This window comes from Amblyomma mixtum, chromosome 1, assembly GCF_055824585.1.
Source record: "Amblyomma mixtum isolate Tamu chromosome 1, ASM5582458v1, whole genome shotgun sequence".
In the NCBI taxonomy this organism is placed as follows: domain Eukaryota; kingdom Metazoa; phylum Arthropoda; class Arachnida; order Ixodida; family Ixodidae; genus Amblyomma; species Amblyomma mixtum.
In genome coordinates this window covers 163,427,697-163,451,547 of record NC_143012.1, presented here as the reverse complement: position 1 = coordinate 163,451,547, position 23,851 = coordinate 163,427,697, and the positions used below count along the sequence as shown (strand labels likewise).

Sequence of the window (23,851 nt, the reverse complement as noted above, 5' to 3'; positions counted from 1 at the left end):
ACTGTCTCCCACCGCTCGAGAGAAGGAGCAGTAACTAGATCACCCGGAGGTGGTTCTATTTTGCAGTCCCACAGGTTGTGATCATAGGTGGGTCGTTGGCCACAGTGTTTACAATTTGGGTTGTAAAGATCTGGATAAATGTGCGCGAGGAGTGATGGGGTGCGTATCGATCTCGTCTGTAGACGACGCCACGTAACCTCTTGTTCTTTAGTCAGGCTTTTGTCCGGAGGGGGGAAAATTCTCCTCTCTAGTTTAAAATGATTGGTGAGATCATGATATGTTATCATGGAGTCCTTCGTGAAATTCAGGGAACCAGACTCATCCACTGCCCGGTCGACGAAACCTCGGGCTTTGTTGTGGGCTGCCTCGTTCCCCGGATTCCCCGAATGGGCTGGGACCCATATCGATTCGGAATAATTTGGTGAGAATTTGGTTGCGTTAAGGATTCTAAGGGAGGTGTTTGTAATTCGCCCTTTTGCGAAATTATTGATACCCATTTTGGAATCACTGAGGATGATGCTCTCTTGGGTATGCGCTAGGGCGAGGGCTATACAGCCGCCTCTTCTGCCGTTTCAGAGGATTTCGTTTTGATTGTTGCCGAGACGATGTGGTCACCATTCTCGTTCACAGCCACAATTGCAAAAGCATTGGTATGTGCTGGCACCACGTTCACACGTTCAAATTATCCCTCCGCCCAGGGTGCTTCACATTTTCCTCTTGGAACGCATCCCTGCCGTCCAGTAGGCGGCCCGAAGCCCGAGATGCGGCCGATCGTAAAACTTGAGCCGGACATCAAGAGTTTCTTGTGCCGCTAGACAACGAGGTGGACGTCCCTCCAGCCCTGGAACGAACCGCGTCGAGAGAAAGCTCACCACGGAGCGAAGCCTCCATAGGAAGTTCACCTAACCTTGCCCCATCCCTTAGGGGTTCCTCGCGAACTTCTGATTTATGTCAGCCGACTGCCTGCGACCGAGGAAAGAAGAAGTCGCACGAGCTGCGCGGGCATCGCGAGCGATCGAGCTGGGCCGTCCGCCATATTCGTCCTCTGCCTACTGTGCAGGTCACGTCCTCCGCTGCTTCTGCGCCAGTGCCTGCCCGTCTCGAGAGTGTGTCCAAGGCGCAGCGATGGCCATCAACATACCGGGCCTCCTGTCCATCATATTCTTCTACATAATCATCCTGGTGGTGGGCATCTGGGCCGGCCGAAAGACCAACGCACCGCGCCGCGGCACCGGCTCCCTCAGCATAGGCGAGCAGTCGAACATCATGCTAGCCGGAAGGAACATCGGCCTGTTCGTCGGCGTGTTCACCATGACCGGTGAGTTTTCTCGATTGCTTGGGTCCTCTGTTCCCTTGACATAGCGGTCGATGGACACTTGTAAAACTCATTTCATTGCCGCTCTTTTTCCTTTTTTCCCCTTTGTTCCCCTCCCCAAGTGTAGGGTAGCCAATTGGGCATCGCCTGGTTAACCTCCCTGCCTTTCCGTCAATTTCTCTCTTTCTCTCTCAGGCACCATAGTGATGGGCAAGGAGGGAAGCAGCTGCGGCGCAGGGGAGGGGACCTCTCCTCATTTCGCTGGCTTGTGCGGAGAACGAGCGGCAGGCTCTGCGGGCGCTGAGCTGGGCTTGGAAACAGTTTTCTTGAACTTACTGCGAATCGTAACAAAGCGCAATTTTCGGATAGCGTAGTTAGGCTCCAGATGAGGATTCGGAAAGGATATGTTGCACGTACTCGGATTTTAAGAAAGAAACGAAAACGAAAAGTGTTTTACTCTAAGTGTTGCGGCTTTACTGTATACGCTAGTGTTGTCGCTTTGTTCAGGCAGTGCGGCATAGTCACGTATTAGTTACCGGGCACCATCTAAATGTTTCCTGTCCCAAGCAGTTGCACGATTCAATTAGAAACGTGCGCAAATTTTTTTATCTCAACTCCGTACAGATGTGTTTTTTTGCAATGAAGCACAATGTGATTTTTTTGGGTGGGCGTGGCGAACTCGATCAGCTAATGAAGGCCATAATAATACAGACCACGCTTCGGCGGTAAAGCTCTTGTCACGCCTAACCAAGCGAAAATTTGGAGATATGCTAAATACCTATGCTATAGTCAGTGCCTCTGGTGTGTGCTGCCCAAGGAACGTTGTTTTTTTCTCTGCGGAAAACATTAGAAAAGTTCGGAAGTGTAGCTTCCTCCGTTTTTGGCTGCATCTGTATGGTTTCGCTTGAAACCTTCTGCAGTTTCGAGAACTAAGAAGAGTGTTTTTTTTGGCCTAGTATTGCCAGCAGTCTAGTGCATCAGAATACAGCTATGGTGCTTATTAGCAGGCTAGTTAACTAATATTGAATAGTTAACTTTTTAACTACTTTTGCTAGGCTACTTACTTATTGAAATGCGTGTAGCCCACCGTAAGTAGTATCCATGTCAGTTTTTAGAATTTAGAAAACGCGATTACCCTCGCCGCCGTGGCTTAGCAAACTTGGACTTTTTGCCACGCCATTCGAAAATCGCCTGCCCGCGGAGGGTAAACAACGACGTCTGTCAAATCGCATCACTAAAGGGAACACGTGCCACGTGACAATCTCTTCACGCCCGCGTTGGAACAGCGAAGTGGCGAGGAGCAAAAGTTGTGGAACTTTCCTCAGAGATGCGCTTGCAGCTTTTGGGCGCGAGTGCCCAAAAAGTGCAAGGATGTGTTGAACGGTTACGAGGGTTTCCAGTAACTTACTCCAGCGCTGACACAGGTTGGTTGAAGTTAGCCTGCTATCTATTTCAGCAACCTGGGTGGGAGGCGGCTACATCAACGGCACTGCCGAGGTGGTCTACCTGAGCGGACTGGCCTGGTGCCAGGCGCCCTTCGGCTACGCGCTCAGCTTGCTCATAGGTGAGCGTGCGGGGGACGCGTTGATCTCTCCGAGAATTTTTTACTCTTGAGGTGCAATCTACCCACTCAGTTTCTTCCCCAACAGCGACGGCTTTTTTCCGACGGCAACGACGTAGGAACCGTCCAAGAAAAGCGTTTTGCTTTACGTGTTGGCGTCACATGTGGAGTGCAGAGGCACGCATTGCTATTTCACGTCGCGGATAAGCAAGGGAACGGTACAGTCGCCGTGACACTCGATCCCTGTGACCCCATCTATTCCGCTTCTAATGAGCGTCATGTAATGAGCGCTTGAAGATTCATTCGGTTGCGAAAGACGGCGTCATAGCTATTCCATTGCGTTGCTGCACTGAACGCAATTTTTTTCTAATACGTGAGGGCCCTAATGACCACGTAATTCCTTAAGAGAGTGCTGTCATGCTTTCTGTTCTAAGTGAAAGAGGAGTGACGAGCAGAGATGAACCAGCGCAAATTGTAAAGGTGACAGTCGCGTAATCTTGTTACTCGGCTGATAACGTAAAGCTGTGCAACCATACTCATAGTTGATTCATCAACAAAAGAGATTATTTGCTGCTGCGCCTGGAGCTACATAGCATTACAACGGGGCATGGTGAAAGGTGCCTTGAGCATGCACGTTCCTTAGTGCACGTACCAGAGGGTTGGATTCTTCGCGAGCCTTCGATGGCGGCCGTTAAGAGGGGGGGGGGGGGGGGCGATAAGGTGACCAAGCTAGGTGCCAGATTAAGCAGCAGAAGTTATTGGCAACGAGCGTTGATGCGCCTTAGCATACAGGGTATCGAACTTTCAGGCGGATGGTGCTATATCGCTATTTACGTGTACATAAGTTTCAGACTCCAAGCGCGGCATCCAGTGTTGAGAAGGTGGACCGCCAGCGGCTGTCATCTAAGGGAAGCCTGCAGAAAATCACTGAATATTTGTTTGTGAAGTAGCGAAGAAACGCAGCACTATATGGTTCTGGAAATATGGGCCAGAACGACGCTTTTGGCCCGACTATTACTGCTCAGTTATCTCTTGACTATGCCTTTCAACGCGTTGTTAGTGCTATCAATGCGAATCATGAAGTTGGCGGTCGCGCAACAATGCAACTAACTGTCGACTTGTTAGCTCTAGTGTTGAGCTCAATTCAAATTTCGAATACCAAGGGTAAACTGCTTCGACGCTTTGTCATTGTAAACGCTTTCTCTCTCCGCAATTTAACCCGGCGATAGCGTTGCGTTTCATTGCCTACACGGAGGAGTACATCCACGTGGAAGCACGCCGATTTTGTCGTCGAGGGCGGTCCTCCTGGGCGTTAGTAGTCAGCCACTGAAGATTGCAATGATGGCCCTCTGCGCCCGCCCCATGCAGGCGGCTACCTGTTCGCGGTGAAGATGCGCAAGGCGGGCTACAAGACGATGCTGGACCCCTTCCAGCAGCACTTCGGCGCCCGCATGGGTTGCCTGCTCTTCCTGCCGGCGCTCTGCGGAGAGGTCTTCTGGTCGGCCGCCATCCTGGCCGCGCTGGGTACGCGTACAACACTCCCAGCGGACACGTGCCTGCTTTCTGGCACTGCATGGCTCGATCGCGGTGCGGTGCAGTATGCACGGCCAGCTCAAATCATAGGGAAAAGAAATGGTAGGGTTAGAATAGTTGAACCGAGTAGACGTGCAAAAGCATGTGTTTAGTATGATTGGCTCATGGTTTTGCTTTTCTGGATCGTCGGCACGTCTGCGACGAGGTTAGCCTCAGGTAAAGCTGATCTGATCTGTTCGCAACGCAGATGGGAGCTGAGGACGACGATGCTCAATGCACAGCGCGAGAGTGCGTTGCATTTCAACACGAGGCGTGATTGGCTGCGGCGATAGCGTGCTACTATCATGCAGCCGAATGTGATCTATTCGCACCGCCGCGGATTCTAATCCCAGTCGCGGCAATATTTGTTAATTTAAGGTCAAGGTCACGGCTTCAGTGATGAATCGGCTTTTGCAGCTTTCGTCGAGAAGTAGAGCTTTCGGTCTAAAAGGAAGAAAAAAAGTCCATATATGTCCTTTCTTAAGGTAGAACTTAATGCAAGATTTAACATGTGTGAAGAGTGCAACAAAAGATAGGCGCACGCAAGCCCCAAGATGAGAAGCTGCTACTGTCTGTTAAAATTTGGTAGAACAAGACCCGTAGGTACTAAAACTTAGTCGAGGACACATCGAATGTTAGCTGTCTTCTTAAAAAATAGACAAGAATCTATAATTGGCAAAAAAAGGTTGAGTTTTTGATATAGACTATAGACCAACCACGTTCTGTGACTTACGAAAGATGCGGGGGAGAAGCGGTTGCCGGCTTGTCTACTGCGGGTAAAAAATACGCGCACCAAAGGAATACATGTAAACAAAAGTTTTCAATGTAGTTTTATGATTTCGCAAAGAACCTACGAGGTCATTCTTTCGCGAAAGAATGTTGAGTATATTATAAAACTGAAGGTGTAAGTATGAAGCATCATTTAAAAGGCTATATATTTTTAAAACGGCGCGATATATGCGCGTGGGAATCACGTCCCTCTATAGTTAGGGTTACAGGGCGGGAGCCCTACCCGTTGAAACAGATGAAAGCAAAACTTCCGTAAATATTTTTCGTTTCACTAAGCATCCTACGGAGCTGGCCACTCGTTGAGAGTTGGCGAGTGCTTTGAAGAGTGTTACAAAGTATGCTACGTCATTTCGAAGCTACCTGTTAAAACGCCACGATAAATGCGTGTTGTTACGCTACCAGCTGGATGTTTTTCCTAATCGCCCATGCTTTTCGTGGTGTCCGACATACTGCCGCGCGCACGAGTTCCCTCGCAAATGCTGCTGTTCGAACTAGACGCCCTAGGTAGGTTTACATTGAACGCAATCCTCAAACATAAACGGTACACGAACCGCCACAGTAGTGGACGATGGCGCCGCTAGGCCAGCACTATTTAGAAGCATAGGTGGCGCTCGCGGACGCTGGAGACAGGTGTGATTATTTTCAACAATGAAACTGATCAGGTGCTTACAATACAAGGCCACAAAATATCCAGAATAGCCGAGTACAAGTATCTCGGGATATAGTTAAACGAAGGGCAGATATACACGGAAAAGCATGAACAGTCTTTTAGGACAAAAGGTTGATGCCGGGATAATGCAACATAGAGTATTATGGGGGTACAACAAATATAAAGTACTGAGAGGTATTTGGAATGGTGCCGGGACTTACTTTCGGGAAAGCGGTTCTGTGCTTAAAGGACTCAGACATGGACCTTACGACGTCCCCGGCAGACGACACTCCTTCCCAAGAAATCGGCTGGACCACCATCGGTGCCAACCGTAAGCCTGCCACCGCAGCCCGACCCCGCGCCGAGCTCATCACAGTTGCCATCCAGCTTCCCCCTGGAACCCTCACCCCCAAGCTACCTCTCTACGACGTACTCGCCGCAGTCGCCTCCGCTGCGCAACTTTCCTCGAAGACCAGTGCCGACATCACCCTTCAGGCCAAGCCAGCCCAAAGCCTTGTGTTTCTAAAGACTCATTCTCCTCTCACCGCCCACCTCCTACTCTCTGTCACGCATCTTCAGCTTCATGGTAAGCCTGTCACCATCAAAACTTACACCCCCCATCCTCCCATCTCATGCCTCGGCGTCATCCATAACGTCGGGGGCCACTTCACTCCTGATGACCTCATGCATGACCTGGAATCTTTCAAAACAGATATTCTCGCTGCTCGCATGATGGGATCCACTCAATCAGTGCTCATAACGTTCGCTGGCACCGTCATCCCCCACTTTGTTTATTTCAAACGCGTTGCCTTCCGGTGCCGTCCTCATAAACCTAAGCCTCCCACCTGCACCCGTTGTCTCACTCTAGGCCATCGCGCCCACCAATGCCCCCAGCACAGCGTTCCGGCCAAGTGCCGTCGCTGTGCTGCTCCTCTACCCGCTGACCCTTCCGCTCATGTGTGTGCCCAGCCCTGGTGCGTTCATTGCCAGGTGAACACCCACCCCTCCCTCGACCCCACTTGCCCCTTCATCCTTGCTAAGCAACGCGAGTGTGCTAAAACTGCATACCTCCGACGCCTAGCTTTGCGCCGGGCCACTCAACCCACCAACCCTCCCTCCTCCCCCGCCTCCTCCTCCTCCTCTAATCATGAATCTCCATCATCTCCGATCACGTCACCACCAGGCTCCTACGCCGCCATAGTTAAAGGATCCTCGGTGCCAGCGTCCCTCTCTTCCACTACACCACCCTCTCCATCCTTGACTGACGAGAACCGCTCCTTCGACCTCCGGCTCGCAATGCTGGAACGCCAGCAGCGAGAGCAGCAGCGCATTTCCCACGATCTACAACAGCAGATACATGCCTTGACTCAAACCCTCCAGACAACCACCTCCTCTCTCACCTCCCAGCTTAGCAAGCTAAATGAGCACCTTGCCACGTTCACCACTCCTTCCTCTAGCGCCCAGGTCGCCCCTTTGGCTGACCTTGTAGAAACCACCACACAGGCACATCACACTCGCTTGGTTCAGCTGGAAACTTCGGTTCTCCAGATCCTTACCACCCTCCAAGCACAATCAAAGCAATTGGAATCCTTCGCATCTATGCTCCAATCCGTCCATGAGTCACTGCCCCCGGCAAAAAAGAAGGAACGCGTACCATCGCGTTCCTCTCCACTATCATAATGGCGTTTGGCGAGGACCTCGAGATTGTGCAGTGGAACTGCCGAAATCTTTGCCACAATAAGACCCCCCTCCACCAGTATCTACTCACCCGCCCCTCCCTACCTCATTTTCTCCTTCTCCAGGAGACCCGGACGGCCCGCAATGTCCCAGGCTACCGCGCCTATCATGCCACTACGGCCACACCACTTGCGTCTATTTATGTACGCAGTGACGTGCTCGTAGAGCAAATTGACATCCCCTCCACCCTCCTTAAATATTTAGTTGGTGTGGTTTATTACCACCCTTCTTCCCGCATCTCACTCGTCCTTTTGTCTTTTTACAACCCCCCTGTCACTTCCTCTTTATTCTCTGCTCTGGGCAAATTCCTTCACTCTCTTTCTTCTACCTCCCATCTCCTCTTTGGTGGTGACTTTAATGCCCCTCACACACTCTGGGGCTACCCACAAACCCTCAAACCCGGCCGCCTCCTCCATTGTCTGGCCCAGGAACGCCACCTCACCCTTCTTAATACTCCAGGCTCTCCTACTCGAGCGGGCACTGCCTCACAACGCCCTACGACACCCGACCTCACTTTCTCTCGGGGTTCACTTTCCTTTCACTGACAGGTGACAGCCGAAACTCTTCTAAGTGACCACTTTCTCATCCATATCACCACCTCTCTCTCCCACATCCCTCGCTGTCATCCGATTATTCACACTGATTGGCATGCTTTTCGCACTAATCTCGCCTCCGACTCCTTTCAATCCTACGACGACTGGACGTCGCGCATCTCTGCAGCGCTCACGTCCAGTAGCCGTCGCGTTCGCTCTCGTTACCCAATCCAAGACCCAGATCCTCACCTTCTCCGTTTATGGCGTCGCCGTAAACGTCTTCAACGCTCCTTTCGCTCCCAACCCCACAATGCCCAACTTTCCTCCCGGATCACTGCTTTGCGGGCCGAGATCGTCGCCCACTGCGCCTCCCTCGAGCACTCTCGTTGGAGTGCTCTTTGTGACCGTCTTGACTCTGCATTGCACTCGCGATCCACATGGTCTCTCTTCAAATCCCTCCTTGGCACTAAGCCTGCCCTTGCTCCCACTCTAGCTAAAGCCCTCACTCAAGGAACTCCCTCCGATGTTTTTGATCAGCTCGCCTCTCTCTATCTCCCGCCCCCTCTGGCACCCTCCTACCCGGTGTACTGCGGTGGACCTAACCCCGATCTGGACCAATCCTTCACTCTCCGGGAGCTCGAATCGGCTCTGGCTGCTAATGCTACACGCTCGGCTCCCGGTGAGGATGCCATTACATACACCACACTTCGCAACCTTCCTGACTGCGCCAAAGAATTCCTCCTTAAAACCTACAATGATGCATGGGACAGCGGCTGCCTGCCCAGCTCCTGGACCTCCTCCCTCATTTCTATGATTCCAAAGCCGGGCAAGCCTCCCTCTCTCTCTAACCTCCGCCCAATCTCCCTGACATCATGTGTTGGTAAGACCCTTGAGCGAATGGCCCTGACTCGCCTCTCTAATTTTCTCGAGACGAGGGAGTTCTTCCCTCATTCTCTCATCGGCTTCCGACGCCACGTCTGTGCACAGGACATGTTTCTGGTTCTCCAGCACACGTTTCTGTCACCTACCCCCACTCAAATTCACGCACTTGTGACCGTCGATGTTCGCAAGGCCTTCGACGGTGTTTGCCACGACCACATCCTTTCCCAACTCGCCTCCCTAGACTGTGGCTCCCGCATGTACTGTTATATCCGCTCATTCCTCTCTAAACGTGTCGCTCGCTTTCGAGTCGACACCTATCTGTCCGACCCCCACAACCTCACCCGAGGCACTCCTCAAGGTGCTGTTCTCTCTCCTACCCTTTTCAATCTTGCTATGGCCCCTCTCGCCTCCCAGCTAGCTGAAATTCCCGACCTGCATCATATATTTTATGCCGATGACATCACTCTCTGGTGTTCATCTGGCTCTCCCGGTCACGTACAGGACACCCTGCAACGTGGCCTAGATCTCATCGACTCCTTTCTCACCACCGCTGGCCTCTCTCCTGCTCCTGAGAAATCCGAGCTTCTCCTTCTCAACCATTCCTCCTACCAGCGCTCACACAACCACTTCGTCTCTCTCCACCTTTCTGGCTCTCCCATTCCTGTCGTCACACAGTGCAAAGTTCTTGGCTTCCCTTTGCATGCGGCTAAGAATGTGCAATCCCTTCACCGCGCTGTCACCACCTGCCACTCTGTAACTCACCTCCTGCGGCGCGTGGTCACTCGACGCTCAGGTCTCCACGAGGCTCACGCGTGCCGAGTTGCCCACGCGCTGGCCCTCAACAAGGTCTTGTACTTTGCACCCTACGCTTCCTTCACTCAGACTCAACTTAACGCTCTCGAGACTGCCCTTGTGGGCCTCTACAAGGCAGCTCTCAACCTCCCTATCACCACCTCTACCACTAAGCTCTTTGCCACAGGCCTCTTCCATCCTCTTCGTTCTCTTCTCAGTCTCCATCGTGACTCGCAGCTTGCCCGGCTTTCCCTTACCCGTCAGGGTCAGTGGTTATTGACTCAAGCGGGTATCTCGCCCATTCCAATCTCCCCGTTTACCTCTCCTATTCCCACCCCCGCCCCCAATCTTCGTATCCTTCCCCTCCCGACCAACATGTCCCCCGTCCTGCACGCCGGACGTCGTCATGCGGCCGCACAGCACCATTCCCCTCTCTTTGATACCCAGGGTGTAGCTTACACGGATGCCTCCTTCGTGGCTCCTCGAGGTTCCTGCGGCTACGCCCTGTACCATCCACACCTCCCTGCTCCTGAAACCCACACCAGCGGGCCGTATCTACACCCTCCAGACGCATTGTCCCTCGAGGTCCTCGCCATTGCGCATGCCCTCCAGTCATTTTCCCTCTTTCCCGCTCTCCAAGAGTACACGGTCTATTCGGACTCACAAGCCGCTATACACCACATACAGCAACGCACCCTTACCCCTTCTCTCCAACAGGAGGTCGAACGAGCGGTCTCCGCACTGCAGCCTTCCATCGTTTTCCTCCGCTGGGTCCCTGGGCATTCAGGGATTGACGGCAATGAGCTGGCCCATCAGCTCGCCCGCGACACACTTTTCCGGGCACCGTTGATCCCCTGGCCCAAGCCCTCGGAGGACGGTGGGAGACTCACCCTTCGCCGCACCATAAAAGAGGTCTACCTTGAGCTCCGCCTCGACAAACGCCTTTACCCTCCCCCTCATCCATTACTCACGGTGCCGGAGTCTCGCCTTCTTCGGCACATTCAGATGAATGCAGTTATCACCCCGTCCCGCCTCTTCCTCTATCGCTATCGATCGGACCCTTCCTGTCCCAACTGCCCCTGTATCTATGCGGACCTGGCCCATTGCCTATTCTATTGCCCGGCTGCTCAGCAGTCGGGTTCCTTCCCCCCACCCTCTCTATCCATCACCACCTGGCTCGACTGGCTTGGCGCTGAAGGGGAAGAAGAACAGCGGCTTCTGGTCGCCCAGGCGGTCGAAATGCTCGGCCTGTAAATTATGGTCGATTAAAAGTCCTTTACTACTACTACTAGACACCAAATTTTTGTTTGCGTGTTTTCATCTTTCAAACGACCTGCTAGACATTGTTATGCACGAAGCACCCCGTGGTATTCGTCTACGACCGCCAGATAATTTATAATACAATTTCTTTTTGACGCTTTTTCGGTTTCAGTTTCGTCAGCCGAACGATGGCTGTGACGCGTAGTTGTTTAGGTCGCGTGAGGCACACAAACAAAGACACTAACTGCTGACACGTCGTTTGTTGTAATTATAGCTACTAGCTACTGAAGCAGTCTAGTTTAAGGGCTGTAGTAAATTGAAACTAATTATCAGCATTTATATTGCCGTTTTTCGTCCGTCACGTGACCTAAAAATCAACTACACGTCACAGCCATTGTTCGGTTGATGAAACCGGAACAGCACGAAAAAATAAATTCGAATAGAGATTATTTTTGTGTCGTAGGCGAAAACCGCGCGGTGATCCATATATCCTAATGAATAAAGCATCATTTAAAAGAAGCAAACACGCAATAAAATATGGTGTCTATGGCCCTTTCAGAGCAGAAGTTCAGTCGAGATTAGAAGTAAATCATAGAGCTATTCAAAAATTAGCACTAGGTGCCCACGGCAAAACCAGAAAAGAGGCACTACAGGGGGCATATGGGGTGGGCATCCTTCGAAGGTCATGAAATACTTTCAAGGCCGTGAAGTAAATACAAGGTCATGAAATACCCAGACTTTCAGGATGCAAATATCTTCGGGTATGGGTAAAGGAAGGACAGATATACATGAAAAAGCACGAACAAACTGTCACAGCGAAAGGGCGAAGAGATGCCGCGGTAATGGAACATAGGGGTGCAACAAGTATGAAGTACTGAGTCGTATTCGGAAAGGATTGATGGTGCCAGGGCTTACTTTGGGCTATGCAGTTTTTTGCCTAAGATCAGAAGTTCAGTCTAGGCTAGAAATGAATTAGTTGTTGACATTAACACCAAGTGCCCATATCAAAACCACAAACTAGATAGTACAGGGGGACCTGGTTTGGGCATCGTTCGAAGCACGGGAAGCTCACAGTAAAATATTGAGGATGCTGAACGGTAAACGGTGGGCAGCTGAAGTAACGAAATATTTATACGGAAAGCGCGTTAGCTCAGAATAGCGGTAAAGGACTAGGAACGTAATCAGTAAGAACGGAGAAATAGAGCTTTAAGCGACAGGTAAAAATCGCAAAAGATAAAAACTGGATAAATTAAATGGAAAAGATAAAAACTGGATAAATTAAATGGAAAAGCAGACTCTACAGCTGTATAGAAATTGGAAAAGAGGTAAGGAAGGAATCTTTCAATGATAATTAAAGACGCAGTGCCTATACTCTTTGAAGCTAGGTCTGGGTGTCTCAGAACGCGAAGGTACAAAAAGAAATTTAACCTAGAAGAGGAGGCATGTGGTGTGGTAAATCTGTAGAAACGATTAAGCATCTTATGCTAGAATGCGGCGGTATCTATCCGGATGTCTATGCGACATAGGCACACTCTGTGAGGACCTAAAGTTTAGAGATAACAGTGGTCATGTCAATGAATCTGCGGTAATAGTTAGAGAAAGTGATTGGAAGATTGGTGGCTCAAAAGCTGGGAGATGACGTAAGGGTACAAGTGGAGGCTTGAAAATGCAGTTTTAAATAAAACGGCGAATTTATACATGACACCGTTTAGTTTGACGGATTGTTTATAAAGAAATAGAAATGCATCCCTCATAGCCTGAGTCGCTTTAGGACGTTGAACTCCCGTGAAACCATAAAAAAATAGAGATAAAAAACAAGCATGGTGGGAACTGCCGCCACCCCATTTTAAAGGGCACGCTCCTACCTTTCATCTACTCTTCCATCCATCCAGCTTACCGGAGCCGGAGGCGTCCGGGGCAAGGTGTAAAAAGAACTCGGGAAGCAGCGTCCGGCGATAAACCTGAAGCACGGAGGATATCACCGAACGCTATCAAGTGGCGTGATCACGGGGGACCGACTCTCTCCTTTTTACTTTTTTGTGACTCGGCTTCAACATTTTCGCTGGGCGCTCCCTCCTGAGTTTTCTTATTTTCTTCGTGGCCGAGGTGTATCGTTTGCACCGTCGTCTGCAGCAGTAGCCGGTTGTCTTTTTTTCGCTTGCCATGCCGTTTGAAAACTGAGTTTTCATGTAATGCTTTCTAGTTTGAACGACTTTATTGGTGACAAAATGCAGAGCACACTGCCGCATGTCGGACCATACAAGGAACTTAAGTTCTCTATTGGAGGAGCACCGAGCGGCTAGAGCACCTTTTGGGGGGTATGTCCGGCTTCACAACAGATTTATCATTGCTTTTTAAAAGGCTACCTTCGAAATTACGTGGCATACTTTGCCACACTTCTTCAAAGCACTCGGCAAACCGCCGATTTCATGGGTTATTTGTGAAACGAGAAAGTTCTATGTGTCACACTCCCTCCACGTACCCCAGCTGGAGGGGGATCCGCCATGCGCACGTATCGCGGTGTTTTAAAAATAAATCAAGCCAAGTCAAGTAAAGTCAACTTTATTCCAGACATGTAAAGAAAATCACATGGCTGAGGAGGAGGGAAAAAAAGCCGCAATATTGCGGCTTGACAACGTTCCCTTCCCCTAAACTACATCCCCTAAACTACAATCGCCTAACAAATTAAGTTTCACTTGTTACGTTCAGTTCTACGGTTTACTCTCCTTTTCTTCACATAGGGACGACAAAATAGGTGAACAGTGAAATGAGGAAACTGCTTTGAAAACTTTCTACAAGTACAGGCCGTGACTCCAACTTCTACTCCCAACCTGCGTCCGCGAGCTCCCCCTATGCTTGTACCCCTGTGTTAGTTTGTAGGCTATTGGTTCTGAGCTTTCTTAGCCTTTCAAGAGATGCGCGACGCCCCTTTTCACGCAAACGCCTAAGCATGGCACAAGAAGTGAGTGCGCGCTGAGGCAGGCCCGAGCATTACCTCCGGTCGCTGTCGTCCCGGGCTGCCGTTTTTACACGGTCTAAGTAGTCTTCCAATTGACTTATTATTAATCTTCGTGTACCATTTTCAACTTCAGTGTAAAAGTTACAGAATTCGTTCTTATGTGGGAACTTGACTGTTCCCTTCAGCTTCCTGTATACATGTTTCATTTCAAGGTTGTTCCCTTAAAATGTTATACCTGCTTGTTACGCGGACTTACACATAGGCTGATTACATCCGGTTGCTTTGTCGTACTTTTGTACTTAACTGGCTTTCCACGATTGATGGCGATGCGGCTCGGTGCTAAGCGAAGAAACCGACGCGCAACGTAGTAAGCGCAGGATTACAGCAGCGGCAACGGGGTATGCGCAGGCGCCACCGTGGAGGTGATCATGGACTTCGAGCGCACCGAGTCTGTGATCGCTTCGGCCTGCATCGCCCTTTTCTACACCTTCACGGGCGGCCTCTACTCGGTCGCCTACACGGACGTCATTCAGCTGCTGGCCATTTTCTTCGGCCTGGTGCGTCCTCGCCTTTGTGGCTTGCAGCGTTAGGAGGCATGCCGGGTGCCTTGTCTATGGAGACAGCTCTCGGCGCGCTTGTTTTCTTCACGACACGTGGTCCCGAAACGCACGCTACGCAAATGGGAGAGCATTTCGACCCTACGTTGTTCATACCTAAAGCGCTAATAAGGCTCACAGATGACGTATTCTATGTTACAAGAACTTGAGGTCGCTCGGTATCCGGGTGCGCAGTGGCTCTCGGTGCCGTTCGCCATGTTCCACGAGGCGGTGGGGCCCATCTCGTACCCGAAGAACGACTTCGTGGGCAGCGTCGAGTGGAAGGACTTCGGCATCTACTGGGACTCCATGCTGCTGCTCATGATGGGAGGCGTCCCGTGGCAGGTAATGGGACTCCTAATCTTCGGACGCTCGCTTGGGGCATTACTAAACAGCGGCACGGTGCAGTCCAAGAACAAAGGCAATGGAACGACTGCTTTTTGACGACATTACTAAAAATATTGCGGTTTGCCTTGGTGAAGGACTTCGAAAACGCCCCTGTTTCTACTTGTCAAGATTTAGACTAAGTAACATCACTGGTAGACAAAACTTTAGCCTTCTCTAACAACTACTCTAATACTGCGCTGCAAACAGTTAATTAAGAAGCAGCTAGGAGAGGCTGAGGAATGGATTGTTACTCTCACAACGAGGTTAGTGAGGTTTGTCCTCTCGAATTGTCCTCTCGAGCCGCACGAACAACGCGTTTTAGTGGAAACGCCTAACCGTGGCCTTATGAGCCGACGCGTACCCGCCGCCATTTTGTGTCGCTGCTGAGAATTTAAGGTTCAGGTTTTTCTACAAAAATGACGCCACTTCGCTACCAGCAATACCGCTTGCCGTTCTTAACAGAAGATTACCAGAACGTGAGTAATGAATATGCAAGAATTATGATGATTGTTCCTTTGGAAATGAGCTTAGGAAAAACTCTTGGCGATCCTTCGTGGATCGTTTGAATACATCATCTTTACTTAGGTTGGTTATCTCCGAAGTCGAGAGATATAACGTAGTATATAGCTCTCGTATAAGTATAACGTACAAGGAAGTGGCGCCGGGTGCTTTACCAAGCCTCTATGCACTCTTACACCTGTGTGTGTGTTCGGCCGCAGGTGTACTTCCAGCGGGTGCTCTCCAGCCGCACGGCCGAGGGCGCCGAGCTGCTGTCGTACATGGCGTCGCTGGGATGCCTCTTCATGGCCATCCCGCCCGTCATCATTGGCGCCGTCGCGAAGGCGGCAAGTGAGTGTTACGATGCGCACTCGGACACTTGAAGGGCGATTAGCAGCGTGGCCGGTGCGGTGGGCAGAACATTCGGCTGCCGTCAGCACGATGCTGTACGCGGAGAGAGAGCAGGGATGATGAGAGGAAATACGGTGCAAGAACGCGCGAGGGCACTCGCTTGAGTGGATCGAGACTGGCTTCTTACAGCGCAGCTATTTGATCCTCAGGCTGTAGAGAGGGCAAGACACATATTTAGAACGAATGAAATGTGTTCCGCAGCTCCCAAATCTGTTGCGACCAGGAACGCAAGAAATGACGATGAATTCATAGAAGTTTGACTGCACATGCTTACATCCAGATCATTTTAAAGCAAATGTTTCAAAGTTAAAGTTTATTTCCCATCTAACAATACAGATGGAGGAATCGTAGCAAAACGCTGCCCTTGGGCAGCTTGACGAGTCTACGATCCTAATGATCGGCAGAGAGGCAGCATAAGAGTTTATACAATTCTAGAAACAAGCACATCAAGGAAACACCAAAGAAAACACGAAACAGCAATATGTATACATAAGGAAACATAAACCACGAAAACTTAAACCACGTTATTCAAAAACAAATTATGAAGTTCTCGACGTGAACAGGAAACCAAATCGAAATTAATGTGGATATGCCTAATTAGAAGAGGTGGAAGACTGTATTGAAGGCATTCTTTACCAAGATTTATTCGTGGTTTCGGTACTTTCCATTCTTCGCCATGTCTTGTTGGACACACCGATTCTTTTTTCTTTAGTTATGCTAAATTCTTAAGATGCTGGATGTTATTTCTAGAAATAGAGTGTTGAGCTTGAAACACGCCTAGAATGTGTCCTAAATAAGCGTTTTGCACTTTGTGCCTGTTGGTATGCCACTGTACTACGGCTGACCACGCGATGATCAGCACCGTGCCACGTCGTGACTATAGCTAGCGCCCTGCGTGACCGTACAGCTCCTGTGCCCGTACGCCGTGACCTCAACGCGATCTGAGGCGTCCAGCACGAGATGACAAGAGCCCTACCAGCCGCTCAAGTGATCCGCGCGCCGTGACGTCACAGCGAACATGGTTTGAAAAGAATCGCAAAATCGCCAAATCACAATTACAATCGTAAATCGCAAAAGCTTCCAACAGCTGCGCTTGATCAACGAGAAGCGCAATTTTCCAAGCATTCTCTTCCCTACCAAGCGACGACTCTTGACGTCACCTTCTTTGAAAACAGGGAGTAGTCTATACAGGCCTCGACCTAATGGCTACGAACATGCGTCACTCCCACTTTCGTTTGTGCCGATGTCAAATCGAGGACGAGCCGACATATGCGTACTGTAGGTGCATGCGCAAGACAGAATGTCACAGCGTCTTTGTCATTATTCGCCCTTCAGGGTGGATTTCCTAGCTTAATTGTCTCAGCGTGTGTGCGCCGCATGTCAGCGAGATGCGCCATTAGATGGCGCTCCCTTCATTGCGGGAAGGACGCAGTGACATTCGGTAATGACGAAGGAACCCATAGTAGAAATAAAGCCTCTAGCAGAGTAGAGCCTACTACGCTAAGCATCTCTGCAAAGGAGAATCAATGTTCACCATTGTGTTGACACCTGGCGCCAAGAAAAACGCCATTGGCCGTAGCCCACTTCTCTCAAGACCGACGACGGCGGAAGAACAGTGCGCCCGATGGTCGAGAGACTAATGCACTTATTGAACGGAAGACGGCTGGCGACAAATCAAGGTGGTGAAATGCTCTAGCCATACGAATTAAGGCTGCCAAAGCCAGCAATGTTATTCAAGCCTAAAGTCATGTACCAAGCAGAGGATGCGGTCATGAACGAAGTGCTGCAAGAAATCCTTATTCCCCATCGCAGTCGATGTCACCGAGGCCGTGGCGGTGAGGCAGGTATACATCAGCGTTCCAGGCAGCTAATACGCTAGGAATCAGGTATTCGAGGAGACTTTCGTCGATGACCCATTCGACGCGGTCTTCATCACATATCGAAGACGCGCCAACTATAATTCTAAAAAAACTATACAGACTGCTTGTGCACTATGCAGAGGCTGTCGTGTAAATATTTTTATTACAGTCTTTAGTGTCCACAAACCGGCTTTGTGTGTAACTCAAAAAATATTTTCCGTGGCAGGGCTAGGGTCACCCAAAAATATCGGATCAAACAGAAGCTATGCGTGATTCACAATATAAGTACTAAATCGCATTCCTATGATCAAATTATATCACTAATTGTAAGGGCTAAACAATTTCTTCAGTCAGATACAGTATGCTATCGCACTTTAGTTTAACAAAGGGAGGCTCTAAATTGTTTTTTGACTCTGCGATGGTGGATTTGTCGCATAATCGCTCAGCAATCAAGCAAGCGCCAGCCTGTGGTTTCTGCGCTCGTGAAACCTCATCACGCTCAAAAGCGAGTAGTTAAGGCGAAAAACTAACATTTGGGCAAGCGTCAGCGCTCAGTATTATCTATCACTTTTCGAGGGCGACAGGCATGGTGACACTTCTTGGGGCAGAGGGACCGCGGCTGCACGAAATCAGAGGCAGTTTGAGATCACTGGTACAGGCCGTCGATCTGCGGTGGACTTCGAACGGCGCCGTGAGAATTTACTTTATGGGCCTCACTTGGGAATGTTTTTTTCAGTCGCCCACTCACTCACACTTGAATCTACTCACTCGTAAGACGTCAAATACTCTAAAGTTCCCCAAAATCTAAAGGGGCCAACTTGCACATAATTCTGTGACTGAAGTGAAACTAGTCTAGGCATGAATGATCCGAAGATTTTAACCTGGCTGATTTTATGATCAATAGTAGGAAGTAACAGCCATCACTAGCGCTAGGAGGATACGAAATAGTCACATTATATGCCGGCGCCGATAGGGATGCAAGATTTCCGCGGGCCAGCAAAACAGCTGGGCACGCTTTAACCGAGCGTTTCAAAACAAGTTGCACACATAGTGGCTGCATAAACGGCCGGCGAGGGAAATGCGCTCTTCGGGTTGTCTTGCTGGTCGCCAGGTACCGCCAGCAGGAAACTCGCTCGAAGATATCAAATTGTTGCGAGCCCTTCGTGACTCTTTTGACACTTTGTGACACTTGCTTTGTGAGGCATTGGAAGGGGGTATACGTTGTTCATTACTGCAGGGCACAGACCGAGCTAGTGCCCTAATGATCTATGTCGGCTAAACTCGCTAACCTCTGAACGGCGCCACTACCAGTACCGGTTCTGACACTATCGTGCCGCTGCAGCAAGGATAGCTATAATTCTATGCATACATGTGTGAACATAACCGACTGAATCGCACATGCACCAAATTAGCCTCAGCCTGTGGTGGGTTCTCCGCTTTATCGCACTACTGTATCAGTGCCCGATTTCGCAGACCTGACGGCGGCGGGCTACACGAAGCCGGTGCCGCTGACGGGCGAGGCGACGTCGCTGACGCTGCCGCTGGTGCTGCAGTACCTGACGCCTGGCTTCGTGTCGGCCATGGGGCTGGGCGCAGTGTCGGCAGCGGTCATGTCCTCCTCGGACTCGTCCATCCTCAGCGCGGCCTCCATGTTCGCCTGGAACATCTACAAGCTGGGCATCAGGCAGAACGTGCGTGGTTGGTCCCATTGCGGCGCGGAATAAAAAGGTTGAATCGCCTTTCGCTTAGCGGGACATCGTGTCTGAGCGTAAGCTCTCCAGGCAGGAACAGAATGAGCACTTTAGAATTCGGCCACTAAAGATACCCCGCCGCACTAAGGTTACTCTTCCTGGTCGCCAAGCAACAGTTACGGCATAGAAAGCGTAACCAGAGGAAAGTGATTCATCGGGGTAACCTAACCGCTGCTTTTCCTCAGAAGTAGCATGGCGAGAGGGATATGGTTGATCGGATGCTGCGTTCCAGCCAGAGCAGGGTCGGCGTGCAGTGTGTCTCTGCAGAAGTCAATATTTCGTCCGGCGCAGGCCACGGACAAGGAGGTGATCGGCGTGATGCGGCTGTCCATCGTGCTGGTGGGCGCCCTGGCCACCTTCATGGCGCTCACGGCCGAGTCCATCTACGGCCTGTGGTACCTGTCCTCCGACCTGGTCTACGTCATCCTCTTCCCGCAGCTCGTGTGCGTCGTGTACCTCAAGGAGCACGTCAACACGTACGGCTCGTTCGCCGCCTACGTCGTGGGCTGCGTCCTGCGCGCCGGCGGCGGCGAGTCCATCCTCAATATACCGCCCTTCATCGAGTATCCCTTCTTCGACCGCGAGCAGAAGTTGCAGCTCTTTCCCTTCCGCACGTTTTCCATGGCCGTCAGCTTCCTCACGCTGCTGTCGGTGTCCGGTGGCGCGTCGTGGCTCTTCACCAGCGGCCGCGTGTCCCTGGACTGGGACATGTTCCGATGCTTCCAGCCCCAGCCAGAAGAAAAGTCACCCCTGGTCATTGGGGCGGACCTGAAGGCTGCCACGGCTTCGGCCTCGATCCCAGACTCTGGCCCGGCTTCGGCTGCGGCCCCGGCTTCGGCTCCAGCTTCGGCTGCGGCTCCGGCCTCGGCTCCGGCTTCCGCACCGGCTGCGCCGCCGGACGGGATGACTCCAAGCTCGGAACCCACTGCGTCACCTGCGCCTCCGAAAGGGCAGGAGGATACGCCAGGCGAAAAGATGTCGACCTCTGCCTACTCGGCGATGCATACGTAAGCCGCCCTCAGCTTCAGCTTCCTTCGAATGTCCATCAAACGTACTGGACGGCAATGAGTTCCAGGCTTAAAAGAAATTGGCGACTGCATTGACGGCGCCAGAGACAACACGCAAGACTGGTTCCTTCAGGTGTATAAAGAGTGGTTGCAACATTTGGCTGCAATGTGCTGCGTTCAGAAATTATTTCAGGAAGGCAAGCAATGAGCAAAAACTTTAGCCTTATTGGTTGCGCTGTGAGGATCCTATGCTGCTTTGGCGTATTCAACTGCCAGCCTAACGAACGTTTTGTATGAAAGGCACTTCATATCCGGAGTTGCTCTGTGCACAGTGCGCCTGAGGTACCATAGTGTTTCAGAAGAGTTGGAGCCGACGTTTTCAATTCCGGGACAAGGTAAGCGCAGCAGGGGGCGACAGAAAGATAGGTGGGCGGATGAGATTAAGAAGTTTGCGGGGATACGGTGGCCGCAGCTGGCAAAGGATAGGGTTAATTGGAGAGACATGGGAGAGGACTTTATTCTGCAGTGGGCGTACTAAGACTGATGATGATGATGATGATGAAAATAATGTGCGTCCTTTATTTGGAAACAGCTCTCATCGCGGGCGCCATGTTGTTCAGCGCGTAGCTTGAACAATGCAGCAGTGTAGTTTCAGCAAGGCAAAATAACGAATTGACTGTGGTTGGGTGCGGTAAAACTGCCTAGCCCTTTTAGACACGCCGGTGGCCTTTCGCAGTGCTCCACACTTAACAAAATGGCAGCCGCCCTGTTGCTTATGTCGAGCCCCTCCTTATGCGAGCCAGAGGTGAGTTTACGAAAAAAAGAGATGTTCATTGCTCGAAATACTCCCTGAAATCTCCTCTCTCAGGAACAATAGCCAGCGCTGCCTTCTATTTATCTGCAATGTTGGCTTCCACGAAAGTGGGTCCCCCGATTGAAGCTGTGTACAGCCCACGAGGTTCGTTTCCAAGCCATGTGGGGCGCTTTGGCAGCATCCCTGGAATCTTCGTAGGGGTGACGGCAATTGTTCCTGCCTTTGCGCTCGTGCGCGAATAATGCTGTGCACATCCTTTTTCGACATGGAAAAATGCAGTTGATATCTCGTGTTCGTCATTTATACATCGTTTCTTGTCATACTTAAAGGTTGGAAAAAATGCATATAAAAATGCATTTGAAGAAAAGCCAGTACCTGACAAGCACAAAAGGATGTTCTCATAAGTACTCTGTCGTGCATCATGAAAAGTGCTGTGACCGAACACATGCGACAAAAAGCGGGAAACCACCCAACACAGTCGTGTTGGGTGGTAAGCATTGGGTAAGCACGGACAGGCTATCATCTAAGCCCCTTCTCCTTCTGAGCCCGTTCAGAAGACGCATTACGGCACCGCGCATGCACATGTGTCGACGACAGTAGTCCTGGTGCCAAGTAGCTGCCAGCGTAGTGGCTGCGGCTGCCCCTGAGCTTTCGACCACCTTTTCTCAGTAACAATCGAGGCAGCGGCGTTTCCGTTCCCTTCGCTAGCTGTTGTTACTAACTGCGTGTTTTCTTAGCAGCGTCGCCTAATCGTATCTTCCACGTTTCCCTGACAGGAAGGAGCGCCGGCATTCCAAGAGCAGTCGACACAGTGGCCTCGGCGCAGAGAGTAAGGAAGGCAGCGACGTGACGGGCAAGCGCAAGCGCAAGAAGCGCCGCCCCAGCACGAGCTCGTCCAAGTCGGCCCAGTCCGACACCGGCACGGAGTCGTCGCGGGGACAGCCGGCCGCCGGAGAGGCCAAGAAGGACTGAGCGTGCCTCCCCCTTCCTGCAGCGATCGCGGCGGCCATTGCGAACGCCGCTACGCGTTGCGGTAGCGATGATAAAGGAAAATGTGCGCCGCATGCACGTGTTAACACTGGGAATTTGATTGTACCAGGTTAAGGGCACCGCCGGTGCCCGAACCAGTGCGAGCTCGAAACTTGTGCAGCGTCGACATAAAAACAGCCCTGATTGAAGAAGCGTAGCTTGTTGGGCCAGTTGGTGCATGGTAAGTAGAAAACCAGCAGAAAGGACGCATTCACAAGAAGTGCACAGGACAACGCTCCAGTAAGTAGAAAACCAGCAGAAAGGACGCATTCACAAGGAGAAGTACACAGGACAACGCTGGAGCGTTCTCCTGTGTACTTCTCCTCCCTGTGAATGCGTCCTTTCTGCTTAACGTGGCTAGTTTTGCCATTGCACCGAGAAATGCGGCGAATTTGTATTGTTGAATCTGTAGACCATTTCCTCCTCTACTGTCCAAAGTTCGCACTTCAGAGGTATTTTATTTACCTGGAGGTCCCTCTCTCCAGGTTTGGGCTCCCGTTATCTCTGCTAGTGTTGTTACCGTTCGGTGCGAGCGCCAAAGGATTTGCATTGGGTTCAATTTGTGGGATTCCCCATGATTGCTTAATTGCAACAGGAAGGTTGATTTGCTAACTCCTTTAAAATTCTTCGAGGGTTTCTTTTTCACAAAAATGTTCTCTGTTTTTAACTTTAAACATTCTTCTGTAATTTTTCATCGGTGCATTTTTCAAAATTCACGCTGGGCTCTAATATTCTGTCTCAATCGCCTATGAAAATTTCCTTGTTTATGCCACTACACCTTGGCCAATCCCCCCAGTGGGTGTGTGCCATGTCTTAAGAGGAAGAAGGAGTGTGTTTTGTATTAAGAGGAAGGAGTGTGTTGCGTTTATAATGAGTGCCCCATTCTGTAAAAGGCTACAACAACATAATGAGTGCGTTTTTATCTGCTATGCAACCTGGAAATGCCGCGGGTATGTGCCATTAAGGCTGAGGACATCATCACAAGGAGTGTTTGGCTTGGGCGACAGCCTAGTGCTCCCGCGCAGTGGTCTGCGAAGCTTATCTGTTCGCGCCGCCGCGGGATCGACTCCCAGTCATGGACATTGGTTTCTTTTTAACTTAATATGGGGTCCATGTTGCGAGGCTGCGGCAGAAGAAAGACCGAGGCAATATTCACGGCTGGTGCTGGGGAGGGTATGAGTGCGAGCGCACTAAAACGTCGATTATTTTGAGATGGCGCACGAATTAAGGTTTTCGCGATGGTGAGTTTTATTTCGGTGAAGACTACAACCTGTACGAGAACGCGGACAAAGTAGATGTTTGGGCGAGTTGGTTCAGCGTTATCAGAACAGAGCAAAGACGTGGAGATCACGGCGCACGTTTTTTGATATAGGAGTGTTACAAAACTCGCATTGAGAACCTTGGTCGTCGACTGGAACAACGTAAGGCTTTATTGTTTAGAGACATTATT

General features: G+C 50.8%; 1 protein-coding gene across 1 annotated transcript; it reads left to right on the top strand.

The window, feature by feature from the left end:
• The first annotated feature begins 1,110 nt into the window (after window positions 1–1,110).
• On the top strand, window positions 1,111–22,344 carry LOC149369616 (high-affinity choline transporter 1-like). Its single transcript, XM_089576018.1, has 9 exons — window positions 1,111–1,318; window positions 2,772–2,879; window positions 4,245–4,400; window positions 14,458–14,606; window positions 14,841–14,990; window positions 15,752–15,881; window positions 19,274–19,491; window positions 19,843–20,558; window positions 22,149–22,344. The coding sequence occupies exons 1-9, from the start codon at window positions 1,126–1,128 to the stop codon at window positions 22,342–22,344; spliced, it is 2,016 nt and encodes a 671-aa protein (XP_089432144.1). The 5' UTR covers window positions 1,111–1,125.
• The last annotated feature ends 1,507 nt before the right edge of the window (window positions 22,345–23,851 follow it).